At 41.7% G+C, this 24,823-nt stretch overlaps 2 protein-coding genes across 5 annotated transcripts in view; one reads left to right on the top strand and one right to left on the bottom strand.

The window, feature by feature from the left end:
* The window catches only part of LOC126962727 (60S ribosomal protein L12-like), a 990,727-nt gene that overhangs the window by 138,587 nt on the left and 827,317 nt on the right, over positions 1–24,823 (bottom strand). The window contains exon 1 of one of the 2 annotated variants that reach the window (XM_050804082.1): positions 19,863–19,869. The exons of the other annotated variant lie outside the window; for it this stretch is intronic. The gene's annotated coding sequence lies outside the window, so the exon portion shown is untranslated. Of the gene's footprint in view, positions 1–19,862; positions 19,870–24,823 lie in introns of those variants that run through there. 2 annotated transcript variants of the gene reach the window in all.
* NEBL (nebulette) overlaps positions 1–24,823 on the top strand; it is a 378,265-nt gene that overhangs the window by 148,277 nt on the left and 205,165 nt on the right. For all 3 annotated transcript variants that reach the window (XM_050804047.1, XM_050804046.1, XM_050804048.1), the window contains exon 3: positions 1,844–1,928. In XM_050804047.1, the coding sequence (XP_050660004.1) occupies positions 1,844–1,928 (85 nt within the window). The remainder of the gene's footprint in view (positions 1–1,843; positions 1,929–24,823) is intronic.

Here is a 24,823-nt window from a genome sequence, read left to right as displayed (position 1 = left end):
CTCTGTGGCTTTTGTGGCCATGGGGTCACAGTGCTAAAGCTATCTCCTCAGCGCCAGCCGAACATGGGAGCAGTGAGTAGACGGGACGGCAGCTCTGAATCAGTGTTTGAGTCTTTACCCGCACACAGGGAGGAAATGCCATGTCCTCACCACCAGGAGGGTCATCTGTGAACATAAGAGACCACCACATGTTTGCACAAATGTGATGCCATGCCTTATAGGACATGGGCTCTTTGGGTGGTTGCTCTGTCCCCCTCCATCCCTTCATTTCTTCTGTCCACAAGTATTTATTAAGGTCACACTAGGAGACAGACACTAGTAGGTGCTAGTGATATAGGCAGGAATGTACCCCAGCAAGGGACAAGACAGCCCACCATTGCTGCCACAGGACTTTCGTTGTACTGTGAGGCAGAGGCCTGCCAATAGGAAAAGCCATGAGCGTGATGAGCATTAGCACAGGGGCAGAAAAGTCCATCCGAGGGCCATTCCTGACCCAAACTCGGGAGGCCAGGAGAGCTTCCTGGAGAAAGTGGCATCTAAGGCAAGACCTGAAAAATAAACACAGTTTATAAAAAATGGGAAGTGGGGTGGGGAGAGGGATGGATTATCCAGGAAAGGGGAATAACGTCTCAGGGGAGCAGAGGGAACGAGAAGGGGGAACTCCGGGGACTGAAGTGATCCCTGCAGCAGAAGTTCTCAGTGAGAAGTCTGCAGAGGCCTGGCCATGGGGCCTTGGCAGACAGGAGGCCAGACTTTATTCCAAGATCAAGGGGAAGGTTTTACTCAGGGGAGTGACGTGATCAGATTTTCATTTGAGAACATTTGTTCTCAGATGAGAAGGGCAAGACTGGCTGGTGCCGTAGTCACCCAAACGATAAATGTGGGAGACAATTAAAAAATGGAGTCAAGATGGAGACATATACACATATATACGTTTATATAAGTAAATATTTGAGATACATTTGTAGATAAGATCAATAGATTTGGTGAACGAGCGATTGGATGTGTGAGGAATCTAGATTACTCCCAGCTTTCTGACTTGGGCAATGGGGCACTAATATAATAAATGAAAAAGAAGATCCAGGGAGGGGTGGGGTGATGAACAGCTGCGTTTTGGACTGGTGGAGTTGTGCTGGGTATGGAATCTGCAAATGGAAATGCTATTGGATCTGAAACTCAGACTTGGGAGTAGTCAGCTCGCAGAGAGGTCCCAAAGCTGCGGGAATGATGTGATCCCCGGGTGATGGTGTAGACTGAGAAGAGAAGAGATCCCAGGTGAGGACCTTGAGAGGGGGGATGCCCAGACTTAGGGGAGCCGGCAGGAGACAGGAAAGGAACCACTAGAGGGAGCAGCTGAGCCAGGGGTGTGTGTAAACCCGGGGAAAGAACATTTCAAGATGGAGGGAGGCCACCCAAGAGGAGGACTACGAGATGTCTGTTACTTGTGTCCACAGGAAGTCATTATAATGGGCAAGAGAAGCTTCTAGAAACAGAAGCCAGAAGGCAGTCATAGAGTTGGGGAGTGAGTCGGAGAGGAGACGGGCAGGGACAGTGAGGTGAGGCTTCTTTGTCAGGAAGTTTGGTGGAAGGATGGATGAGCTGGCACTCATGCTGGAAGGGTGTGTGGGGTGGAGGAAGGGCAGAGATTAGGAGAACCTTGAGCATGTGTGAAGATGCCCTTAGAAAAGAGAAGCCAATGTTAAGTTGTGAGCCAAGCTCAGGTCCCTCTTCAGCTGTTGCGGAGTGGGGAAAGGGGGGCATGCGCAAAACAATGGGTATGTGTGAAAGTGTTGTTTTGTAGCACAGTATTTTAATTATGTCCTTTTAAAAAATTTCTCCACAGACACTACCCAAAGCAGTCCTTCACCACGGTGGCAGATACACCTGAAAATCTTCGCCTGAAGCAGCAAAGTGAATTGCAGAGTCAGGTAACTTCTAGAAGATTTGTTTTGTTCGTTTGGCACTAAAGATTTTTCACAAGGCTGCTCTTCTGAGATTGTTGTCCTCGTCCTGTTCCTGCCGGGTCACTAGCCGGTGTGGAGCCTGAAAGCAGGACTGTGTGGGAATTCCGGGTAAAATTGTTGAACATCTGTATTGTTCCCGGTCTTGAATTGTCCTGATATTCTCAGTTTTGTTATTCATGTTGGACTAGGGCGAGTAATGAGTTCCGGTCAGAGTTGATGTTTCCTAACAATCTTGACTTATTTGGTCCTAAATATTTAAACACGTTTTACAAATAGCTTTTCCACACCGCATATGTGGGGAAAAACAAGGTGTTAACTTGACCCAGTTGCAGTGCGTGTGGGGCTAACACCCCGTCTGTGTATCTCACACCAGCCACGGGCTTTGTTTTCGTCCTGTCACTTTGTTCATATTTCTTTCATATGTCACATTGACAGCATGAACAAAGATGAGAACACCACAATTGGCTCCCGGTCAACCATGTTAGATGGCAACTTGCCTTCAATATGGTGAAACACATCAGTTAAGACTAGGGTTGTGAGTGGCAGGGTTTTCTGCAGGGACACCCGATCTTTTAGTAAACATGGGGTGCTCTCTTTCAAAGAAGCTGTCTTTCCTGGCACCCCATAGGAAGACACGGAGCAAGCAACTACATTGCAATGCATTGGTCAGTGGTGAAGTAAGGAGGGAAGAGGGGAGAAGGCAGGTGGAGGTAGGGGAGCCTGGGTGGTTGTAGGCCTCTTTCATCTGTTCACTGGCTGTTCACATCAGAGAAACTACAGTTTGTACATTGAGGCAGTCCATCTTATCTATCTGTCTTGAGGGTGTCTGTAAGTATTAAATGAGGTAGTTAGGTGTGAAAGCATTTCAAAAAGTGAGAAGATATTCTATGACTGTGGAGGCTTGTTACGATGGTGATAATGATGGTCCCTGAGAATTCCTGGTATGTGAAAGGGAAAAGCACAGAATTTGTGAAGGAAAGTGGTGTTCAGCTAACAGGCTTAGAAAATGTCAGTCTGTAGCTCTTTTTCTGGGGGGGATGGGAGAACGGAGTCTTGCTCTGTTGCCCAGGCTGGAGTGCAGTGCTGTGGTTTCGGCTCACTACAACCTCTGCCTCCCGGGTTCAAGCAGTTCTCTGCCTCACCCTCCCCAGTAGCTGGTATTACAGGTGCCTGCTACCATGCCTGGCTAAGTTTTGTATTTTTAGTCTAGACAGGGTTTCACCATCTTGGCCAAGCTGGTCTTGAACTCCTGACTTCGTGATCCACCCGCCTCGGCCTCCCAAAGTGCTGGGATTACAGGCGTGAGCCACTGTGCCCGGCCTGAGCAGGCAGCTTTCATTGGCTTGGGATTGAATCATTTCCTTGATGGTGTATCTGACCACAGGGGAGGTTGCAGTTGCCTGTAGTCTCTTTCTGGGAGACTTGGGATCACTTCTCAGTCCATTTAATTAGAGGAAATAATCTCCAAGTGGAATTTACTGTTGGTTAACAATGCCATGAATACATGGTTGGGAGCTACTTTTTAGTTTGTGTGAAATGCTGGTGTTTGTATACTGGTTTTGGCTACAAAAATTGAGTGCTGGCCAAGGAGAGACACTATTACGGAGGCCGGCAAGAACACCTCTGTTCATTCACACCCTCGGGGATACCAGAACTTGGCTTTGTGCAGATCCAGCGTGCCTTTCTTCTCGTCAAGTTAGGGTTCATCAGGTAATTCTGGACAAGTACACACTGGACATAGAAGTAAATCAAGCAATCAAATACTCATTTCCTGCCTGTGATATACTTCAGTACTGTGCAAAATAATTTATAATTAGTTTCTCCTCCCTTCATAAATTTATAGGGTGTCTGAGCAAAGAGGACTAACACACATCTTGGAATCACTATATTTAATTTGTTGTAAGGACTGAAAAAGAGAAAGATCAGGCTGGGAAGCCGAGGTGGGTGGATCACCTGAGGTCAGGAGTTCGAGACCAGCCTGGCCAACATGGTGAAACCTCATCTCTACAAAAAGTACAAAAATTGGCTGGGAGTGGTGGCGGATGCCTATAATCCCAACTGCTCGAGAGACTGAATGAAGCAGAATTGCTTGAACACGGGAGGCGGAGGTTGCAGTGAGCTGAGATCGTGCCACTGTACTCTAGCCTGGGCAACAGAGCAAGACTCCATCTCGGGGGAAAAAAAAAAGAGAGAAGAATCAGTGTGGATTGGACTCAGTAGTGCTTTGTGCTAGACGTGAGATTTGAATGGAGCCTTCAAGGTTGAGAAAGAATCTGATATAAACACTGTCCCCTCCCTTTCGAAGGCACACCACACCCTTTGGGCTCGGTTAATGGTCATAGATGCCTTCAGCACATCCCAGGAGCAAGCATTTATTGTTTTCCTATTATGTGTCTGACTCTGGAGATGCAAAGAAAAACAAGGTCACTGTTTTATGAATGGCTGATTTTATTCTCCCTGATGTGGCCAACTGCAAGCTTCAAAGGGCAGCATATACAAATAATTACAGGCTGGTGGGACAAGAGCTAATGGCGAGATGTGCAAAGATCTGTGGGATTGCCAAGCAGCAGTCAGGGGGAGGCGTCAGATCTTTATAAAGATTTCGCTCAAATGTCCTCTTCTTTAGAAGCAATTGGGCTCCATCAAGCAGACAACATGGGGAAATTCAATGCAATTCAAAAAACACGTATTGATTACCTACTCTGTGCACTGGGATATAAAGACATCATCATCATCAACAGCACTGCTGTATTCCAAGGACCTAATTTTACATGTATTATTTAATCACAAACAGCTTCAATGATACAGGTGTTTAGTATCATCTCTATTTAGATAAAACATTCAACCTTTAGAGAATTTCGATAACTTGCCCTTTCACACTTAGGTGGTATGGAATAGGCCCTTGGAATGGGACCTAGATCTCTGAGCCCTCGATGTCCACACTCTTCACCAGTACTCTGGTCCCCTTGCTCAGAAAGCACCTAGAAAAGATCTGTAAGCAAAGAATTGTAATACAAGGGATGATGTAGCATATGTAAAGGTAGAATTTGGCATTAAGTATAAGTAGGAAGAAGTCATTATGATTTCTTTTTTTCTGGGTGAGAGGTGAGAACACTAATGTAGGAATATTTCCATTTTTGCAAAAACGTGGATAGGTGTCTATCCTAATGGTGATACTCAGTAATGGCATTGGAATCCATTTTAGCCTATTAAATGATTTGATTCTGCATGAGAGCATTTCCTTAGAGTTTTGATATCTGGAATTCTGAACAGCTCACTGGTTTTGGTGGAAAATTGACTATTAATATTTTATAGGCTTGTTTTGATCATTTGTGGTGCTAAATGAATCACATCTATTCATAGCTCCAAGTTTTCAAATTCCGAAATCTTTTAGAATTGTGTGGTTAAAACCAGTTCACTTCTTTCAGTTCATTAGCTTACTAAATGAGCCAAACATAAAGAAAATCAAAAATTATTTTCCAATCCAATCTAAAAAGTTATTTATAGTTACCCACTGTTATCTCTTTCTTTAAAAATTTTCTCTTTTCTTTTTATTTCCCCCTTCTCTTCTCTTGAGAGGGTTATAAACACTGTGAATGTTTTTAATCTAAATGCTAAATCCTCTCAAGGTTTTTTGGAATCTATATCAGGTGCCAGATTGTCATAAGAAAATTTTATGAAATACTGCGAATAAACAAACAAACCAAGAGTAGCTCTTTAGAGCCAGTGGTTCACAGGCTTTATCCAGCACTTGGTGAACATCCACTCGGCCAGCCCCTGACTGCAGTAGATGTGGACTGCCCTGGACCTTGGCAGTCAAGAGGAAGAGAGGAAGGGAAAGCCCTTTTATAGTCACTAGTTCCCTTTTGATCACACATCACAGCATGAACTGCTTCAAAGAAATAGGATAAAGAGTGGTTAGACGCCCCAACGGGCCCACAGTAGTCCATTCAACAAGAAGCAAAAGTAAGACTGCTTCTGGTGGAATCAGCAACATTATAGTTCAGCTGTGGGGGGCGTCAGGCTTTTACTGCTTGCCTTGGGCCTGGCTCACCTCATTTTCTTTAGGAAAGTGAGATCCAAAGCCCCGACTTAGAAACAAAAGTTTTGGAACACAAACTCTTGTAAGTTGGGTGATCCCTAAACTTAAAACATCCAGGTGAGATGAAAAGCACCTTAAAGAAGAAATTTCTAGCCGGGTGCTGTGGCTTATGCCTGTAATCCTAGCACTTTGGGAAGCTGAGGTGGCAGGATTGCTTGAGGCTAGGAGTTTGACATCAGCTTGGGCACCATAGGGAGACCGCTGTTTCTACAAACATTTTATAAAACATTAGGGCATGATAGTGCATACCTGTAGTCTCAGCTACTCAGGAGGCTGAGACAGGAGGATCCTGTTGAGCCCAGGAGTTGGAGGCTGCAGTTAGCTGTAATCACACCACTGTGCTCCAGCAGCCTGGCTGACACAGCAAGACTCTAAGAAACAAACAAACAAACAAAAAACCCAAAAAACAGAAAAAGAAGCTTACTGATTATTTTAATATCATGTGGTAGAAAGCGTTTCCTTTTTTGGGCTGTGTAGCACACTCTTATTGGAAGGGAAGGCATAGATGCTTGGGTGCTCTGAACCAGGGGTCTGGAGACTTCTCAAAGCCGTTGAAATGGTTCTTCCGATGAAATTCTGAGTGGGAGCTCCCACTGAGAAGACAACAACATGGAACTGTCATGATTGAAGCAGGGGAGGGGGGTAAGCCCCTGGCATCTCCAAACCCCCCTGACCCTGCTCATCTTCCCAACCCCAGAGCCTTAAGGAAATCTGGGCTTCTGTAGAGCATATTTTTGAAACAGGCTGCTTAAAATGAAGACAAAACGATAGCTACTCCCCACTTAGTTGTTTATGTGCTTGGCTTAGCTATTATGTGCTTGGCTTAGCTGTTTGCAATCATGTTGAAAATAAGAGGGATTTGGGGCTCACTGTGCTCTTAAATGGAGTGTGTGTAATTTATGAGGGCTGATATGGTGAAAGATGGAAAATGATAATGGAGAGAATGCAAATCATTCTGGAACCTTTGAGTCTTTCTTTTGTAATCTATGTTGATTCTTTTTTAATCTTCCAGGTTTCTGCAGAGTCATAAAAACATGGCTCGTAGGAAGTACAATATATGACAGTAGTAAGGGTGAGAAGGCAAAGTGATTTTTTTATAGGGAACATAATAGTTAAACATCTTTTGGGAGAAATGAAGGCACGTGTTTAGTATAAACCTTTGGAAGCTCAAGAAGGCGGTAATGTGGCTTGCCCTTGGCACGTTTCTGAACCTTCTTATTTTATATTCCATTTCCAGAGGGTTTCTCTCTCAGTTATCTGTCACCTAACCATTCAGTAAGGTGGACCTTACTGGTAAGTATTACCTAAAGCAGAACCTTTCTCAGATGGGAGTTTCATCTTAAAGTATGTCTGCTGAAGTCTGACTTCCTTCAAAGCAATGAATCCCAGACTGAGGAACTCCATTGACTGTCCAAAGACAATTGGAGAGCTATTTTGGATAGCATTGTCCATAAGTTTCAAATCCCACTCTGTATGATTGCCCGATCATAAACTTGACCTAAATTTCATTTGCCACTGAATGCCAATTGTGTGTCAGTAATTGGATATCCTGCAGTGAGTGAAACCAGATGAGGCCCTTATTCTCAGGGGGTTTATGGTCTAGTGGGAGAGAGGGTGGTAATAACGTAATAAAAAATAGGCCAGGCCTGATGGCTCACTCCTTTAATCCCAGTGCTTTGGAAAGCTGAGGTGCAAGGATCACTTGATCCCAGGAATTTGGGGTTGTAGTGAGCTACGATCACACCACTGCACTCCAGCCTGGGTGACAGAGTGAGACCCTATATCTAAAATAATATTAATAATAATAAAAAATAGGAAAAAGTTAAAACTGCAACAAGACCTGCAGAGAGAACGGAGTGTATTTTAAGTATATTTTAAGGCACTTTTGGGGAGTTGGAGGCCTGTATACCTTTCTGCAGCAGATGCATAATAAAATCTTAGAACAGTCTGCTGTGTCCTGCTCAGCTCTGGACCCCATTTCCAAATGTATATTCATTGTTCCCCATTTTTTAACGCTAGGGGACTCTGCTCTTTATTGAGTTCTTTTTTTTTTTTTTTTTTTTTTTTAAGCCGGAGTCTCGCTCTGTTGCCTAGGCTGGAGTGCACTGGCATGATCTCAGCTCACTGCAGTCTCCGCTTCCCAGGTTCCAGCAATTCTCCTGCCTCAGCCTCCTGAGTAGATGGGATTACAGGAATGTGCCACCACATCCGGCTAATTTTTGTTTGTTTTGTAGAGACGGGGTTTCACCATGTTGGCCAGGCTGGTCTCGAACTCCTGACCTCAAGTGATCTGCCCGCCTTGGCCTCCCAAAGCGCTAGGATTGCAGGCGTGAGCCACTGCGGCTGGCCCTCTTATTATGTCTTGTCTCATTGGACAACTTCAGACTTCTAAACACAAACACTGTTTCTCCAGACAGTTTTTAGTGGGTTCTGCTGGTCTTGGACAAGAAACCTTTTATGCTTGCCTTCTAACTTTCTCTTTTCTTTGAACCTAATTTTGGCAGCTTTACACTTCCCCCTTCTGATTTTCCACCATTTGATGCTGTCTTCTGATCCATGGTGATGCTTCTTGTTCTCCGAGTAAGCACTTTCTCATGTATGAATTGGTAAAAGTTCATTGGGAGAAGCTTCAGCGTGTTTCTTTTCAAGGTTTTGAGGCAATGTAAATGATGAGAGGTTATGTTTCACATATAGGAATGGGTGAATGTGAGTAAGAACTTCAAAGGGGACGAATTCACTGGATGTGGTACGTTTCCTTCAGGGAGCACAGCATGCTAAGCAGATGTTACCTCCGACCTTTGCGATTTCTCTCATCCTCACAGTTTCCCGTAAGTCAGATCCCCGCCCTCTGCCCCGCCCCACCCCTCGCCATTTTAATCCTGGATGAAATGATGTAAGAGACAAAAATATCGGTAGTGGGAGACAGGAAAATAACCAAGATGTTTTTATTTTTGTGTCACCACTGGGTTTTTGAGCCTTTAATCACAGGGACCTGGTGTTCTACTCTCATCCCTCCTGAAATGACCTGCATCCTTTTCATCTGTTTACCGAGGCCTGGAAAGTTGGTCCTTTGATTCCCTCCTGGCCCACCCTACCTCCCTTTCCATCATTCTTAGAGCTCACGGTGGAGGTGTAAGAGCTGTACTTTGGGCGGGCAGGCTCTAGGCTATTTGTTATGAGTAAGTGGTCAGAATCTGGTAACTGGCCCTTGAATTAGGCATTTGAATATATAGCCTATCTATCCAGGAGAATGCTTTAAAAGTATTAAATCAGGCTGGGCATAGTAGCTTATGGCTATAATCCCAATGCTTTGGTAGGCTGAAGTAGGAGGATCACTTGAGGCCAGGAGTTCAAGATCAGCTTAGGCAACATAGGGAGACCATTGTCTTTGCCAAAAAAATTAACAAATAAAAATAAACAAGCTAGGCATGGTGGTTCATGCTTGTAGCCCCAGCTACTTAGGAGGCTGAGGCAGAAGGATCACTTGAGGCCAGGGGTTCAAGGATGCAGTGAGCTATGATCATGCCACTGCACTCCAGCCTGGGTGACAGAGTGAGACCCTGTCTGTGTTAACATCATACTTTAAAAAAGCTTCCATTCGGGACAATTGTATTGTATTCTGAAATGAGATACCTGGGTCTCCAAAATATGGGTTGTGCTTTGTAAAATGGAGTTTTTCTCATTACAAAATGTCGAAAGAGAGCAATTAGACTTTCCTTCTCTCCCTCCTTCCCTCTGTCTTGATTTTTGGTGAGGTCGAGGATCAGGATGATGCTAAATCAGAAATTAAGGTGACACAAATTTGATCCTAACTGGTAGAACTGCTCTGGACCCCTTTTGACTGACACTGAGTTCCTATTTCTGTGGAATTTTTCTTATTTACAGGAATCCATGATCTGTAAATGTCTTCTAAGGGAAATCTAATAAGCATCTTTAGCTACTGAGTTAGCTTTCTAAGCACACAGTATTTTAGACACCAGACAGCTAAATATACCAATTCCAAGTGATTTACTTAAACCAAAAAAGTGAAATATAGTAAAGCCAAGAATTCTATTCTATTTTTAATTAAGCAATTGTAGAACCTGAATACTGATTTTTTTAAAAAACCTCTAGAATGGCTTTAATGCTTGTAAACCATTGAAATTAAAAGCTCTTAACTGTATTTCTGCTATTGGACAGAGAACATATCTGTTATATAAGTTTTCCTTAGAATTGGATAATTTCCAAGGCTTTGAATCTTTTTATTCTAGCATATTTTATTCTTCATAGGAATACCACTTAATGTCTTAGGAGTGTGTATGTATATGTGTTTTTATATACATATATAATAAATATTACATGTAATATACATATATGTAGACATACATACAATATACATACATTGCATACAATAGGCATACAGTAGACACCCCTTATTTGCAGGGAATATGTTCCAAGAACCCTAGTGGATGTCTGAAAACTGCAGATAGTACCAAACCTTATAAATACTGTTGTTTCCTATATGTATCTATCTACAATAAAGTTTAATTTATCAATTAGGCACAGGAAGAGATTAACAACAATAACTAGTTTACATTCCCAACAGCAGGTTTTCACTGCATCCATGCCAACATCTATTATTGTTTGATTTTTTTGATTGTGGCCATTCTTGCAGGAGTACGGTGGTATTGCATTGTGGTTTTGATTTGCATTTACCTGATCATTAGTGATGTTGAGCATTGTTTCATACGTTTGTTGACCATTTGTATATCTTCTTTTGAGAATTGTCTAGTCATGTCCTTAGCTCACTTTTTAAATGTAACCAAATATCATCTGTTCTCCAAAAAAACCTATGGATAAAAAATTTAAAATTAAAAAAACACAACAGTAACTAATAGTAAGATAGAATGATTTCAACAGTATGCTGTAAAAAAAGTTATGCAAATGTGGTTTCTGTCTTTCTCAAAATATCTTATTATACTTTACTCACCTGTTTTCAGCCCACAGGTGACTGCAGTTAACTGAAACTGTGGAAAGTGAAACCAGGGATAAGAGGGTACTGCTGTACATATATATAGATATGCAAACATATGCAATACGTGTATAAATATATGCATGTTTTTACATACATTTGTATAACATCTACCTATACACATATACACACACACATATAATAATAATATAACAAAGTTAACTTGGAAGGACAATGTTCAGGAAAGTCTTGAAAACCTGAAAGACCGAGAAAACATGAAATGTCTTTTCTCTTTTGTTATCAATGACTAAGTATGATTTAATTCACTGCTGGACACTCTGACAGTCACCTTATTGCAATCTAAGTTCCCCATCTGTGAATTAGCTTTGCAGTCTCTGTCTTTTAGTTATTCCGTATGTTTTAAGAAATAGCTAACATGACAAAGCGTAACAGAAATATGTAGTATTACTTCTGGAAGTGTGGTAATGAGATCTTCTTCAGAATATTACTGATTCCAGAGGATAGATCTCTCATTCTACTATATAACAAGCATAGACGTAATTAAAGAGGCTTTACCTGTTTTAGTGGGTCTTTCTCTGTGTATTTTGTTCATTAATTTAAGGTTTTTTAATGTCTGTTTTCATCTTTGTCCTTTTTTGTAGATTTTAAACGAGAGGCCAGTGATCTTATTAATTTAATGGTTGCTAATAAATAACCACGCTAAGCAATCACCTGGATGATATTGTGCCATTGGATGATAAGGGTGATAATGTATGAAATGAAGTAGAAAGAATGGAAGGTAGTTTCATAAAAAACAAGAGTCTTGTAAGAATGAAGAGCAAGACACTTTTCTGACAGGTGGACAGATGCTTTTCCAGTTCTTTCTTGGTGTAAATTACAAATGGAAAAAGACCATGGTATTGTTGGTTTCAAACCTTTACCAGCAAAGAAATCTCACTGAAGGACCCTCCGTACTTTCTGTAACTTATTCTGTATAAGGTGCTTTAATTATATATTGGTTTAATCTGCATTTAATGGATACCTCCTTTGGCCCAGCCCTGCCTGCTCTTGGGTGGGGGCTGTGTGAGGCGAGAGACCAGCGGCCCTGGGGAGAGGGGGTGAGTGGAGGAAAGACCTGAGCCCTGACTTAGAGGTGTTTATTGGGTCCCCTCAAAATATATTCTCCCAAATTCTGTAAACAGTTTTTTTTTTTTCTGTATTTCATTTGGCTTTCTCCTCTCATTCTCCACTGAAATGTTTACCCTTTCTTTGAAAGAAACCCAAAAGTGACTCTTTTCCTCTTTCCATGGATCAGATGCCAAATTCTCTGAGGATATGTCGAATAAGAAAGGATCCTTTATCTTGTTTAGAAGGAGCTCTTCCTGTTTTTCTTTCCCCGCCCAACACCTGTGCCCTTTTGTCAAGTATTTATAGAACTTGCTCCTTCTTAAAATAATGTGGATCGAAAATGGTTTTGATTGCTTCATGGACACAGGAAGACCTCTCCAATAAAAGCAACTTTCTTCTTATTGTTATCCTTGGCAAAATTAAATCATGTCGTAAGCAATATCCTCTTGTCGTCCATCAGACTCTAGACGGGTGGTTCCTAACACTTTTTGGGTCATGGACCACGATGGAAATTTGGTGAAAGCCCTGCAACTCCTCCTTTGGAAAAGTTATGGTAGCCAGCTTTAGAATATAAATGCAGAAGTTCAGGGCATAGTGACCCCCATCAGTGGAACCCTGGAAAGTCTCAGGCTTTAGCAGGAGTGGCTGGGCTGGCCAAGGGAAGGAACAGGGAAGAAGGACTGGTTGGATGTACAGGTCTCACAGAAAGTGGTGGCATTGTCACAGAAAGATGATGGACTCCCTGCCTTCTAAGCACAATTTTATTTTATCTCCATTAAAATATTAACTCTTGGAAACATGAACTCTTATTGCCTTAAAAAAAGCAATCTAGCAGCAAGTGTTAAAACTTGAAAAATACAAATACGTTTTGGTCTGGCAATTCCACTCCTGGGAATCTCTCCCATAGAAACAAAATTATCAGCATAGAAAACATAAGCACAAGGATGTCTATGACAGCACTGTTTGTAGTACACAAAACTGGAGACAGAGTGAAAGCTCTTCTGCAAGAGAATAGTGAGTTACATTATGATAATCCATACCAAAGAATATGATGCGGTCATTTAAAGGAAGGAAATAGAGATCTATAGCCAAATGCCTTGGAGGTGTGTCTGTAAAGTGTTGCTCAGTGAGAAACACAGGTGCAGAAAAGCATAGAGACGACAAAACCGTCTGTGTGTGCCTGCATGTGCCTAGCTATGGCTATATATGTATAGCTCTGATTAGGAATATATGTATAGGTAGAAAAATATGGATTAATATATTCCGGTTACTAACATTGGTTCTTGGGGCTTACAGGGTGAGCCTAGCAAATAAAGGAAAAAAAAGATTACAATACTTAAAAATAAAAAAAAGTGTTAGTATGACAGTAATTCATTGTATCAGATTATACTTACGGGTGGGTAGTTGTAAAAAGAAACAAAATAGTGATTTCATTTAATTTATTATTATTATTGTTTTTGAGACACTTGCTCTGTCAGCCAGGCTGAAGTGCAGTGGCATGATCACAGCTCACTGCAGCCTTGACTTCCTGGGCTCAAGCAGTCCTCCCACCTCAGCCTCCCGAGTAGCTGGGACCACAAGCATGCACCACCATGCCTGGCTAATTTTATTTTATTTGGAAAGATGGGGTCTACCTATGTTGCCCAGGCTGGTCTTGAACTCTTGGGCTCAAGCAATCCTCCCATCTTGACCTTGCAAAGTGCTGGGATTACAGGTGCAAGCCACGGTGCCTGGCCAGATAATGATTTTAAAACAGTTTTGCTTATGTGTATTTTAAATTTTGCTGTTTTACTTCTTCACAGTCAGTAACACTGGGGCTTTACTGTTCAGGCTGCTGGGGCCTGACCTGGCCAATTTGACCAGCTGGGGGTCTCCCTGCTGACTTCTTAGATGGATATTCCGTGACTTATTGCTCTAAAGGCATTAGGTCTTTTAGCAAATGTTTATTGGATGTCTATTTTATGTCATATACTAGGCCTCGTGCTCCTTAAAGAACTAAGATGTGAGTGTGGGTGTGTCTGCACAAGTCAGGGACTGTTTACAGCTGCAATTGAACTTCCTGTCTTCAATTTGATATTTGTCTGTTTATTTGGTTGTGAGCGTGCAAATGGAGGGCATAAGGTGTTACTCTCAGGCCAGTAAGAACCTAAGAATTTGTTTGGGTGAGGTCTTGATTTCATTTTTTGCCTCTATTAAATGGCCTACCCTTAATTCTCCAGTTTCTCCATAGAAATGCCTAAAGACCTTGAGAGGATAATACTGAAAGGGTTTTAGAGGAAAAAGAAAGTGAGATGCTTTCTGTGAGTCAGTGTTTCTCCAAATTGTCTTTTCCTGCCTCCCTGTATGCATCACAATTACCTAGTGAATCCGGTGAGAGTGCTCACTGATGGGCCTGGCCCCAGACCCACTAAGAGGGAGGCCCAGAAGTCTGCATTGTTAATTCTCCAGGTGATTCTTATTTATGCATGTTAATATTTGAGAACCAGTTCCATAAGACGTTGTCCCAAATAATGAACACTCCTGGCATTTTTTTCCCCCAAAATTTTACTCTTTTAATAAATTTTTCCAATATTTCAATGGCTTTGAATTTTTATTTTTTTATTAATTAATGATGCATTTATTCATTCATGCATTTATTCATAATGATGTCTGCATTTTAGAGAAGATTTCATGTAGAGGAAACTTCTTCGAACAACACTGTTGTTACCAAATACCCACTGCATTCTTAATGTAAAGGAATCAATGTAGGTCAGTTAAAGGCTAGAGTGGTTTAAAAAAATCAACAATCTGATGCTCAAATTCAATTGTCTTTAATATACATGTATTTATCTGTATACATATGAGAAAAAATTTCAGGTTACAATGCATTCTGTTGTTTTGAACTACAGGAATCAAACCAGAATTTTTACCCGTGTTACACATTTGATACACTCATGGATTCTTGATTTTTTGGACTACTTTTGGTTTGCTTATAAATTTCCATAATGGAGACAAGAACTGAAAGTGTTTTTCAGGTATTTTTTATTCCCTTTCATGCATTTCTTCCCCAAGAAATTTAGATACATTTTGAGATTTATGTAAAATCTTAAAATAATTGAGTAATTTAAGCAAAGGCTAGTTCCTATGAAAAGCAGAATTATATGGCAATTTTCCTATATTCCTCATGCGATTATGCTTGTGCAGAGAACAACCCTATTCTGATTAGAAAGATCCTGCCTGAGAACCTTTTAGCTGCACAGCAGGATGTATACAACCCAAGTCGATTCAAGAAACTCATGACGTCATCCCTCAGTCAATAATCATTGATTGAATAGTGTTGGTTTCAGATCTAGGTATTAGGTACTAGTAGGGATACAGAAGGAAAATTCATAGTTTCCGTCTTTGAAGAATAATCTGGTTCAGAATATAGTTCAAATGTGCATGTTTTGACATGGCTTCATAACAAAAGGTTCTTTCAACCAAAATGCTGGGGAAACCAGCATTAAAGGAGAAATTGTGGGGCAGGCATGGTGTTCGCCGCAGGGACATGGGTTGTCAGGAGAAAATGGAACAGAAACAAGACGTGAGAAAAGTGTGAGCTTAATCCATAACGCTGTTTCCTTCCAAAGGTGTCAGCTGCATGGCATGGGAGGTCAGGCAGGTGGTCTGTGTTCCCCAGGGTGGGAGAAGCATTAGTAGAAACAGGTGATGAATTCCTTAATTAGGGTAGGGAAACACTGCAGAAGAGCTGTGGTCTAGGGTTTTTATGAAACGCAAAGCTTGCAGAAATTAAAGAAGCCCAGCGTGAAGAAGTTAGGAGGCAGGATCAAGGTAGTGACTGTGAAAACGGAGAAGAAAAACTTAAGAGCTCCTTTTGGAGAAAATGGGATATTAGGGTTAAATTGGGAAAAAAAAAGCTGCGTAATGAAAATATCTGTGACGTTGTTAAACCCATCACGGTGGGTTCAGTCTAAGGCATTTTAAATTAGAGCGAACACTGTGGGTAGTGGTGTGAAAGAGACCTCATTAATTGATGATATGGTTTAGCTCTGTATCCCTATTCAAATCTCATGTCGAATTGTAATCTCCACGGGTTGGAGGAGGGACCAGGTGGGAGGTGACTGAATCCTGGGGGCAGATTTCCCCTTGCTGTTTTCGTGATAGTAAATGAGTTCTCACGAGATCTGGTTGTTGAAAAGTGTGTAGTGCTTCCCCCTGTGCTCCTTCTGTTTCCTACTCCGCTGTGTGAAGATGTGCCGACTTCCCCTTTGCCTTCTGCCATGATCGTGAGTTTCCTGAGACCTCTCCATCCATGCTTCCTGTGCAGCCTGCAGAACTGTGAGCCAATGACTCCTCTTTTCTTTATAAATTACCCAGTCTCAGTTCTTCATAGCAGCGTGAGAATGGACTAATACAATTGATTTTTAAATCTTTAATTTTCTGTTGATTTATAATTTAAAAATTTATTTCTGTAATAAAGTACAAATATCATCTAACAGACCTTTGACATGGTAAATATTCTACAGCGTAGGATGAGGTTTCAGTAGTAGGTGGTGAGTAAGTGCTAGATGACTGAATTCTGGTGTTTATCTTGGAAAGTAATCTGCAATTCTATATGACATTTTTTCCTGCATAGGACACGAAGTTCTACTACAATTATTTAGGAATAACTTTTTTATGACTCATGTTAGTAAGATTATTGTAAATCAACATTTAAAAAAACAATGTTTCATCACCACAAAAAAAACCTCCCGCCTTCCCACATCAAGGATATCTTCCTCTTGTCTAAGAAGCACCTACTCCTTTTTGGAAGTTGACATTTACGTGGAGAGAGTACCTTTCATCTCTGAAAAAGAAAAAGAAACACATGTAGAAAAACCCAACTAACTAACAAATCACCTTAATTACTGCCTACAGAGAAAAAGTGTTGGCTTTATGTTGTTTTTTTTTTTAATTGTGTGTGTTGTTAGCTCAATTCACAAATGAGAAATAAGTACTAGTGGAAAAACAGAAACCACTTTGGCTTATATTTGGTGTGGTAGGTGCAGAGAAAGGGTATATCAGATTGCTACCTAACAGAGCAAGGAAATCAGTTCTTATTTTCCGTTAGAAAACAAAACAAATGGCAATTAATCCATTTATGCCTGAGGTTGCAATTCTTTGAATTTTTGCAATCAGACCTTGGCGATGACCTTAAGCAGTAGGCTATAGGTAACTCCCACATGCTTAGAGTTACAATAATGGAACACTAGGCATAAATGGGCTAAAGACAAATAAAAAAAAGTTGTGAGAGTCTGTTGACTTACTACGGAGCACTAGGCTTCTGCAATCTGTTCACCTGTGGAATGCTTGTTAGTTACCTCCTGGTTACTGAAGATTGGGCTTTATCAGTAGTGGCAGGATGTTCCTGAGGGTTTCTTTTCCTGCGGTATCTCATAATGCCATAGCTTGTCCAGTAAATCATTTATTTTGCTAGGCCATGAAATAATGTCCACCTTACAAGTTGGAAAAATCTTTCTGATAGGAAGAATTTTGGCTGTGTTCCACCTCCCTGGGTTCTCTGGTTCTCAGCTGCTACATGGCTACCAGCTTCTCCCAGGGAATGTCTGTGGGACAAGACATTCTCTTTACTCGCCACTTGTCCTCTAGCACTAAGTACCTGTGTGTGACAACCAGGTGTTGTCATGTTGTCAGCTTTTTGTCTCTGGCGGCCTGTCAGCTGGCTAGACCTGGGGAAGTAGGCAATAGAGTCTAGGCCTGGGGTTAGACTAGCATTTTCCTGACCACCTCCATCCCTCTGACATCTTACCTGCTACTTTCTGTGGAGAAGGGAGGATCTATACTATACAAGCTCATGGGGATCTGCATTGGTTTCCAGAGGGAACTGCAGAAAATTGGGTGTGCAAGAGCGAATTCCTGTCCAGGAAGTCAGGAGCCTCTTGTGCTGGCTTTGTCTGCTGGAGACCAGCTCTCCTCCTCTACCTGGTGCTTCTAGCCTTTTTCTCTGCCGTTAAATCCCAATGTGGCCCTTCTTGGCCATTCGATTCCTACCTTCTTTCTCTCCCTTCAATGCACTTGATTTCTCTCCAGTGAATCAGCTTTCTTCCATTGAGACTACAAAAACAGCAGAGCATTCAGAAAGACAAGACACATCTTACCTGATGTCATCTGCTCCATTGCAGTCTTTTGCTCACTTAGTCATTTTGGGGTGTTGCATTCTTGTTTTGGGAGCCTTATTGCTGTTTGCAGTAAGTATTTAACCCTCTATCTCAAAATGTTCAGAGTTTCAATTTAAACAGATTCTTACCCACTTGATTTTATTTTTCTACAAATGTTTTGCTCCTTCCTTTGCAAAGGCTGGTCTCCTGCTTCACTCATTTACCTGGGAATGGGCAGCTTCTCTCTCTTTAGAGACCTCTGTTCTTTGCAGAAGGTCAACATTCTGCAACCCTGTGTAGATGGGGAGGGATACATGTGTTTGGCCAGGAAAAGTCACTTTAGACTGGGTACTAATGGGGGGACTAGAACCCTGCCTACCATAGTGCAACATGGGACACTATAAACCACCCCATCCAGCTAGCGCTCGGGGCCCCTCTGTAGCCATTTCCTGGGGCCACGCTGGGGCCATATGGCCTCTTGAGGGCAGGACAATAATAAACCTGTCGTGGTAGCTGCAGGTCCCTCTGCCCCACTCTGCCCCACTCTGCCCCACTCTGCCCTGCTCTGCCTGGCTTTTTCCTTGCCCTAGTGGCCAAAACTCTTAACTAGATTCACCGAAGATGGTGACACGACCATGGGCCGCCTTCCAAACTACAACAGTTCGTGGCAGCAGTGAAAGTTTAATTTTTTAAACCCTTCCATCAGAGGAAGAAGTGCTTTATAGTAAATGACTACATTGCTGGAAATCACTTACTGGCGTCATCTTGATTATATTCCTTAGTCATTACGGTTTGCATCACATGATCTTTTCTCAAACATCAGCATGGGGAACCAATGATGGAATTGCATTTCTTTGAATTAGAGTGCAAATTATTATGGGAGAAGAAAGACATTAAAGGAGCAGCATTCATGTTTATGTTTGAAGAAATATGACAGGCTTCATAGCCTCCACGGCAGTTAAAGCGGGGGTTGTAAGAGAACACGGAGCCATCGGACCTCATTGCCTTAGATGAGTTCCAGTGAGTGTAGGGAAAATGCTTTGGCTTTTACAACCCTGGGTATATAAATCCTGGATGTAGAATCAGTTTGGTTTGTATTTCTTTTCCTTTTTTCTTTTGTGAGGTGAGACAGGGTCTCACTCTGTTGCCAATGCTGGAGTGCATTGGTGCAATCACAGCTCACTGCAGCCTCGACCTCCTGGGCTCAAGTGATCCTCCTACCTCAGCCTCCTGAGTAGCTGGGACTACAGGCATGCATCACCATGCCTGGCTAATATTTTAAAATTTTTACTAGGGATGGGGTCTTGCCATATTGCCCAAGCTTGTCTCGAACTCCTTGGGTCAAGCACCCCTCACACCTTACCCTTCCAAAGTGCTGAGTTGATAGGCGTGAGCCACTACATCCAGCCTGGCTTGTATTTCTTGTGGGGCTGGGAGAATATAGCATCACTGCAGGTCTTCTCACACATAATTGGGCAATCAATAAATGACTGTTGGAATAAACAGTCTGGTCTCTGTAGTAGGACTCTGGTCTTACTCAGAGAGTAGGCCCTTCTTCCCCGACAGCCTTTCCCCGCCACCTCCCCCACTGCCACACACACACACATCTGGGTTTCTGTATAGTTTTTGTATGGTAAAAGCCAAGGATTTGGAAATTTTTGGTGTCGCAGATAAAAATAAATAATTCAAACATAAGTCTGGGAAAGAGAATGAATTATTGTTTGCTTGGGCTCCTTTACTGGCTCTGACTCCAGGCCTTGCCTGACCCTGAACACCCACCATATCTTCACTCGTTCCAGATGGCGGATCCTGTCTTGTTGGTAGCCCCCAGAACTTGCTGGGGTGTGACCTTCCATCCTTGTCATCCCACAGTCCTCATGATCCGTATATTGGACTGACAGAAGTTTGTCCGTAGACAAATGAAGTGATCGAATTAAGGGACTTCATTGGGGCTACTTGTGAATTCAGATTGTGACTTTTAGGGGGTGTCAGAATTGACACGTTGCAGAGTGTTCAAAGCAATGCCAGTTGGATTTTTAATGTGATATGCAGATTGGATAGTATTATTGCTGTGTGCATTATTGTAATTTCTATTCTTCTTCATGGCCATCTGCTTGGTTATATATATTTTAATTCTGATGTCAAGTATGAGATGTAGACGTAGAATTTTTATTGTTCTACCATTTCCCCTGCCTTCTTTTATCTGCACATTTCTTGAAGCAGCCAGGAGCCATGGTTTCTAAATGCCTATTGTTGAGAGCCCTGGCAAGAGTGAAGACCTTATCTTTGGATTTCCCATAGATTCTAGATGAATGAATGAGTTACTGGAAACAATAACAGACATTATTTACTGGGAGTTAATGATGAGCCAGTCATTTGCTAAGGCTTTTTGTACAGTATCTCATTTAATCTTCCCCATAACTTTCTTAGGTTAGCATGATTGTTCTCATTTTGCAGATGAGGGAGCTGTGACTCAGAGAAGTCATGTAAACTGCCTGAGGCCACACAACTACTCAGGGCCCTTGCTAATATTTGGCCTTAAGACTTTTCGACTCCAAAGCCTGAGATGTTTCTTATTAGCTCTTTCAGCATAGTCATTATTATGACATTTCTGTGACTTCCACACCATGTCGTATCAGTGATGTGACGTTTTAGGTTTAAAATTCTCCAAGATCTCTTCATTAGGTGAAATTTTTATATTTGGACTTTTAAAAATTGTGATTTCTGGTAAATAGCCTTTTATCGTATTTAATTTATTATTTTTTTTTACTCCATTTGATTTTCATCATTCCTGAATGTTTTTAATACTTTTAATTAAGTTATGCAGTAAACTTTTCATTTGGAGGTCAATGATTTTAGCCAGTTTATTATTTTAGCAGCACTGCCATTTTGTTGGCGGTACCCATCTTAATTGGTATTGAATAAATGTCCTCATGTTTTCTGAGCTTACTGATTTTTAAATTCGAATTCTGTATAGGGTCCTATCTCAAGCATCGAATGTTTTCAGTTATTGCTGTAGTGCTGATCAGAACAGTACCATTGAAGCTATTATAAAACCAATGAAGGAATAAATTACTCACGTTTCAAAAACATTTTAAAAAGTAGATCTGATCATGGAAAGTACCCAGTTGTATTAGAAATTTGCTTTTCTGTGTAATGATACTTTGTTAGGAACCGGTTGAACACTTTAATCCATAGTGCATTGGAGTGTTGGCTGCAAATCCGAATCCTAAATTCTTCAGGAGTTCTTTTTTCTTTTTTTTGTTTTTTGTTGACAGAGTCTCGCTCTGTTGCCCAGGCTGGAGTGCAGTGGTGTGATCTTGGCTCACTGCAACCTCCACTTCCTGGGTTCGAGCAATTCTTGTGCCTCAGCCTCCTAAGTAGCTGGGATTACAGGTGTCTGCAACCACGCCCGGCCAATTTTTGTATTTTTAGTAGAGATGAGGTTTCACTGTGTTGGCCAGGCTGGTCTTGAACTCCTGACCTCAAGTGATCTGCCCACCATGGGCTCCCAAAGTGCTGGGATTACAGGCTTTGAGCCACCGTGCCCAACCCAGGAGTTCATTTTTATCGCTGAAGATGCTTCCCATCTCATGATTTCATTGTCTTTCTCTTGAGACTCCTCAGCAACCCACAGCACCCATTTATCTCACAACTGTTAGGGCGCTGCTTCTGGGTGCTCCAAAGCATCAAAGCAGCATGAGTTGTAGTTTCTGACTTTGCTCAGCTTGTTGTTGGCAAGCAAAGTTCCATAGGAGAAAAGCTAGCGCAGGTACAGTCCTGATGGGTACTGTCAACAAGAGAACACGAGTTGTGCTCCCTGCTATGGCTGGGCTCACTGGGGGTTTCTGTGTGTGTGCTCCTGCTTGCATACATGAAGGGTCTTTACTCTGCAGTGTGCTGGCACCAAAGAAGTTTGAAAGTAACTCAATGAAACACACTTAAACGATATTTATGAGTATAATCGGAAAGAAACCAAGGCCTTTTTGAGGAGGAAGTGCCTTGCTGGAGGAAGCAGGCATCAGCTGGTGGCAGGAGAGATGGATATTCTAGGTTTGCCTAGTATATCCTAGCTAGGAATGTGATAGATGTGTTAATTGACCATTTATGGACCAGTGACTCTATGGAAAGTCCAGAAGAGAAAAGGGGAGGTGAAATGGGTGGCAGAGGACCTGAATAACATGCTAAGAAGGTTGGGCTCCATTATGAGGTGTGGAGATCTGCAAGGTGCTGGGCAGGAGAGTGATTTGCTGCTAATGAATCTGGCAGCAAATAGATGGGACTGGGAGAGATTTGAAGTATGGAGCCGTGTTAGGACATATTTGCTGTAGTGAAAGTGCATTATAATGAAACAGTTAATCAAGAAAATGGAAAGGAAGGGAGAGGGGTCATGAAGGAGGCATGTACTGAAGAGTGATCATAAATGAGTGGAAAAGGTGGTGGTGGCTCAAATCTCCCTTGGAGGAATTTATGATTGGAAAACCAGTGGGAAGTAGGGAGGAGCGCTTACGCACTTAGACATCATGTCCAGATGCTCTGTTCTCTAGCCACAGGACTGTGTTTTTTTAATTTTTAATTTTTAATTTATTTTTTCTTTTTACTGAGACTGTGCATTTATTTAATGTGGTTTGCAGCTGTAGGGATGGAGGTACCTAATGGTGACTGTGGCCGCTTCCTTTCCCACCTCGCCCCCCTTGGCAGTGCCATGGAGAGAGATGGAAGTCCAGTGTCACTGATTCAGCCTTTGAGATTCTAGACCTGAGTAACAGGGACTGTTCCTGGCTGTGGTCAGAGATTGAGAGGGCAGGGGGCTTGCTGATCCCATTGTCTCTGCAACCCCATGGTTGTAAATTTTTAAATGAACAAAGGATTGAGTGAGTGAGTGAGTTCAGGATTAGGATTAAAGAGTTTGGCTATTATTTAAGGGGAAATGACTTTCATACTGATGGACAAACAGTGATAGTAAAGTAAAAACCAAGTGGTGACCAAAGCTTTCTAAAATTATGTTCCGTTACATTATGGAAAGATGGATTTTTGAAACTAAATGTTTATGATTCATGGATAAATAACCCACATTTTATAGATTATGCATGATGAACTGTTATCCAGTTTGAACATTTATTTTTCAAAATGGCCGAGGCATTGATCAATTGCACACACATTTCCAAATTTATTCTGGGGTCCACAGAGAGAGAAAGAGGCCAGAGAAAAATCTTTGCACAAAAACAGTATTGAGAGTTGGAACTGCTTTTTAGATTTTTAGCTTTACCATTAGTCTTTATATTGAGGGATATCAAAAATATCCCTGTAAAACTTTCTGGCTGTTTTTAGGCAGTCCATATGATACTTTTAAGAAGGTAACTTTTGCAGTTTAAATAGCTTAGCATTATAGTCTAGTCCCCTGAGAACGAGTGGAATGTGAAGGAAACAGTGAGGGTTTTGGAACAAGTTAAACTTAGGTTTCAATTTGTCTCCGCCACTTAATACTATGTGTCCTCGGACAAGTTACTTAAACTCTCATTTTCTTTTTTTTAGAATGGGTGATGTTTTTCTCTCACAAAAGATTATGGTGAGATTGGTGATAAGGCATGGAGCCAATAGACCTAGGACAATCCTTGGCACTTCCAGGCACCCAGGAAATAACCACAATCGCTATCTTCAGGATACTCTGCATTTTCACTTCACTTTCTATGAAGTGATATTGATCAATGTTGAAAATGACAGCTGTTATTCTTACATTTGGGAGTGGGATGGGAATTGCAAGTAAAAAAGTGTTCTGGAAATCATGTCCCCAAAATGTGTTAGTTTGCCCCACCCCCCTGGGGAAAAGGCCTCTCCTAAAACTTCACATGGGAGAACCTTGAAAGGGCATCACATAGTAGTGGCACATTAACCGATTTTGTTTCACTTGATGTAAGAAGCGTCTAGAAGTCTCCAGCCTTCTTTGGTTTGTGCTGTGTTTGGTCTGAGAACCCACATTAGTGTTGCCTGAGTTATGAGCCAGAACGCGCTGTTCTCTGAACCTTGCTGGCGAAGAGGAGTTGTGTGAAGGAATCTGGCCACAGAAGGAATCTTATAAAGGGTACTCTTCCTTTATAAAAATAGAATTGGAAATATGGAGGTGCAGAGTTTTTTTTTTTTTTTTTTTGTAATAAACTGTAAAAGAAAAAGAATTAGTCCCACAAAGGGTAAGTTGGTGGTTACAGCAGTAAGAATTGCTGCTCACAACATCTAGCTCAGAGCAAGCCTTCTCCACTCAGAAATAATTATTTTCAAGCCGAGCAGCATCTGCAGAGATGGCTCGGCAACAGCTGCGTCAGCTTTAGCATGTGTGAAAACTGCTCGAGAATAAACCCTGAAAGTAGGTTTTGGAAATTTAAAAAGGAATTCAAGGATGTTTTGATGTGGAGGGGTTATTAGCAACAGTTTACAAAAATATAGAACAGCGAAGTTGGGAGTTCATTTCGTTTCTCCAGCGTCCTCCTATTTATCTTGCTGATAGATTTGTCTGCTCGGTTACCATAGAGCTGCTCATTGGTAT

Source organism: Macaca thibetana, chromosome 9 (genome assembly GCF_024542745.1).
Source record: "Macaca thibetana thibetana isolate TM-01 chromosome 9, ASM2454274v1, whole genome shotgun sequence".
Taxonomy (NCBI): domain Eukaryota; kingdom Metazoa; phylum Chordata; class Mammalia; order Primates; family Cercopithecidae; genus Macaca; species Macaca thibetana.
The sequence above is the reverse complement of the archived record's forward strand: the minus strand, read 5'-3'. Positions and strand labels throughout refer to the sequence as shown.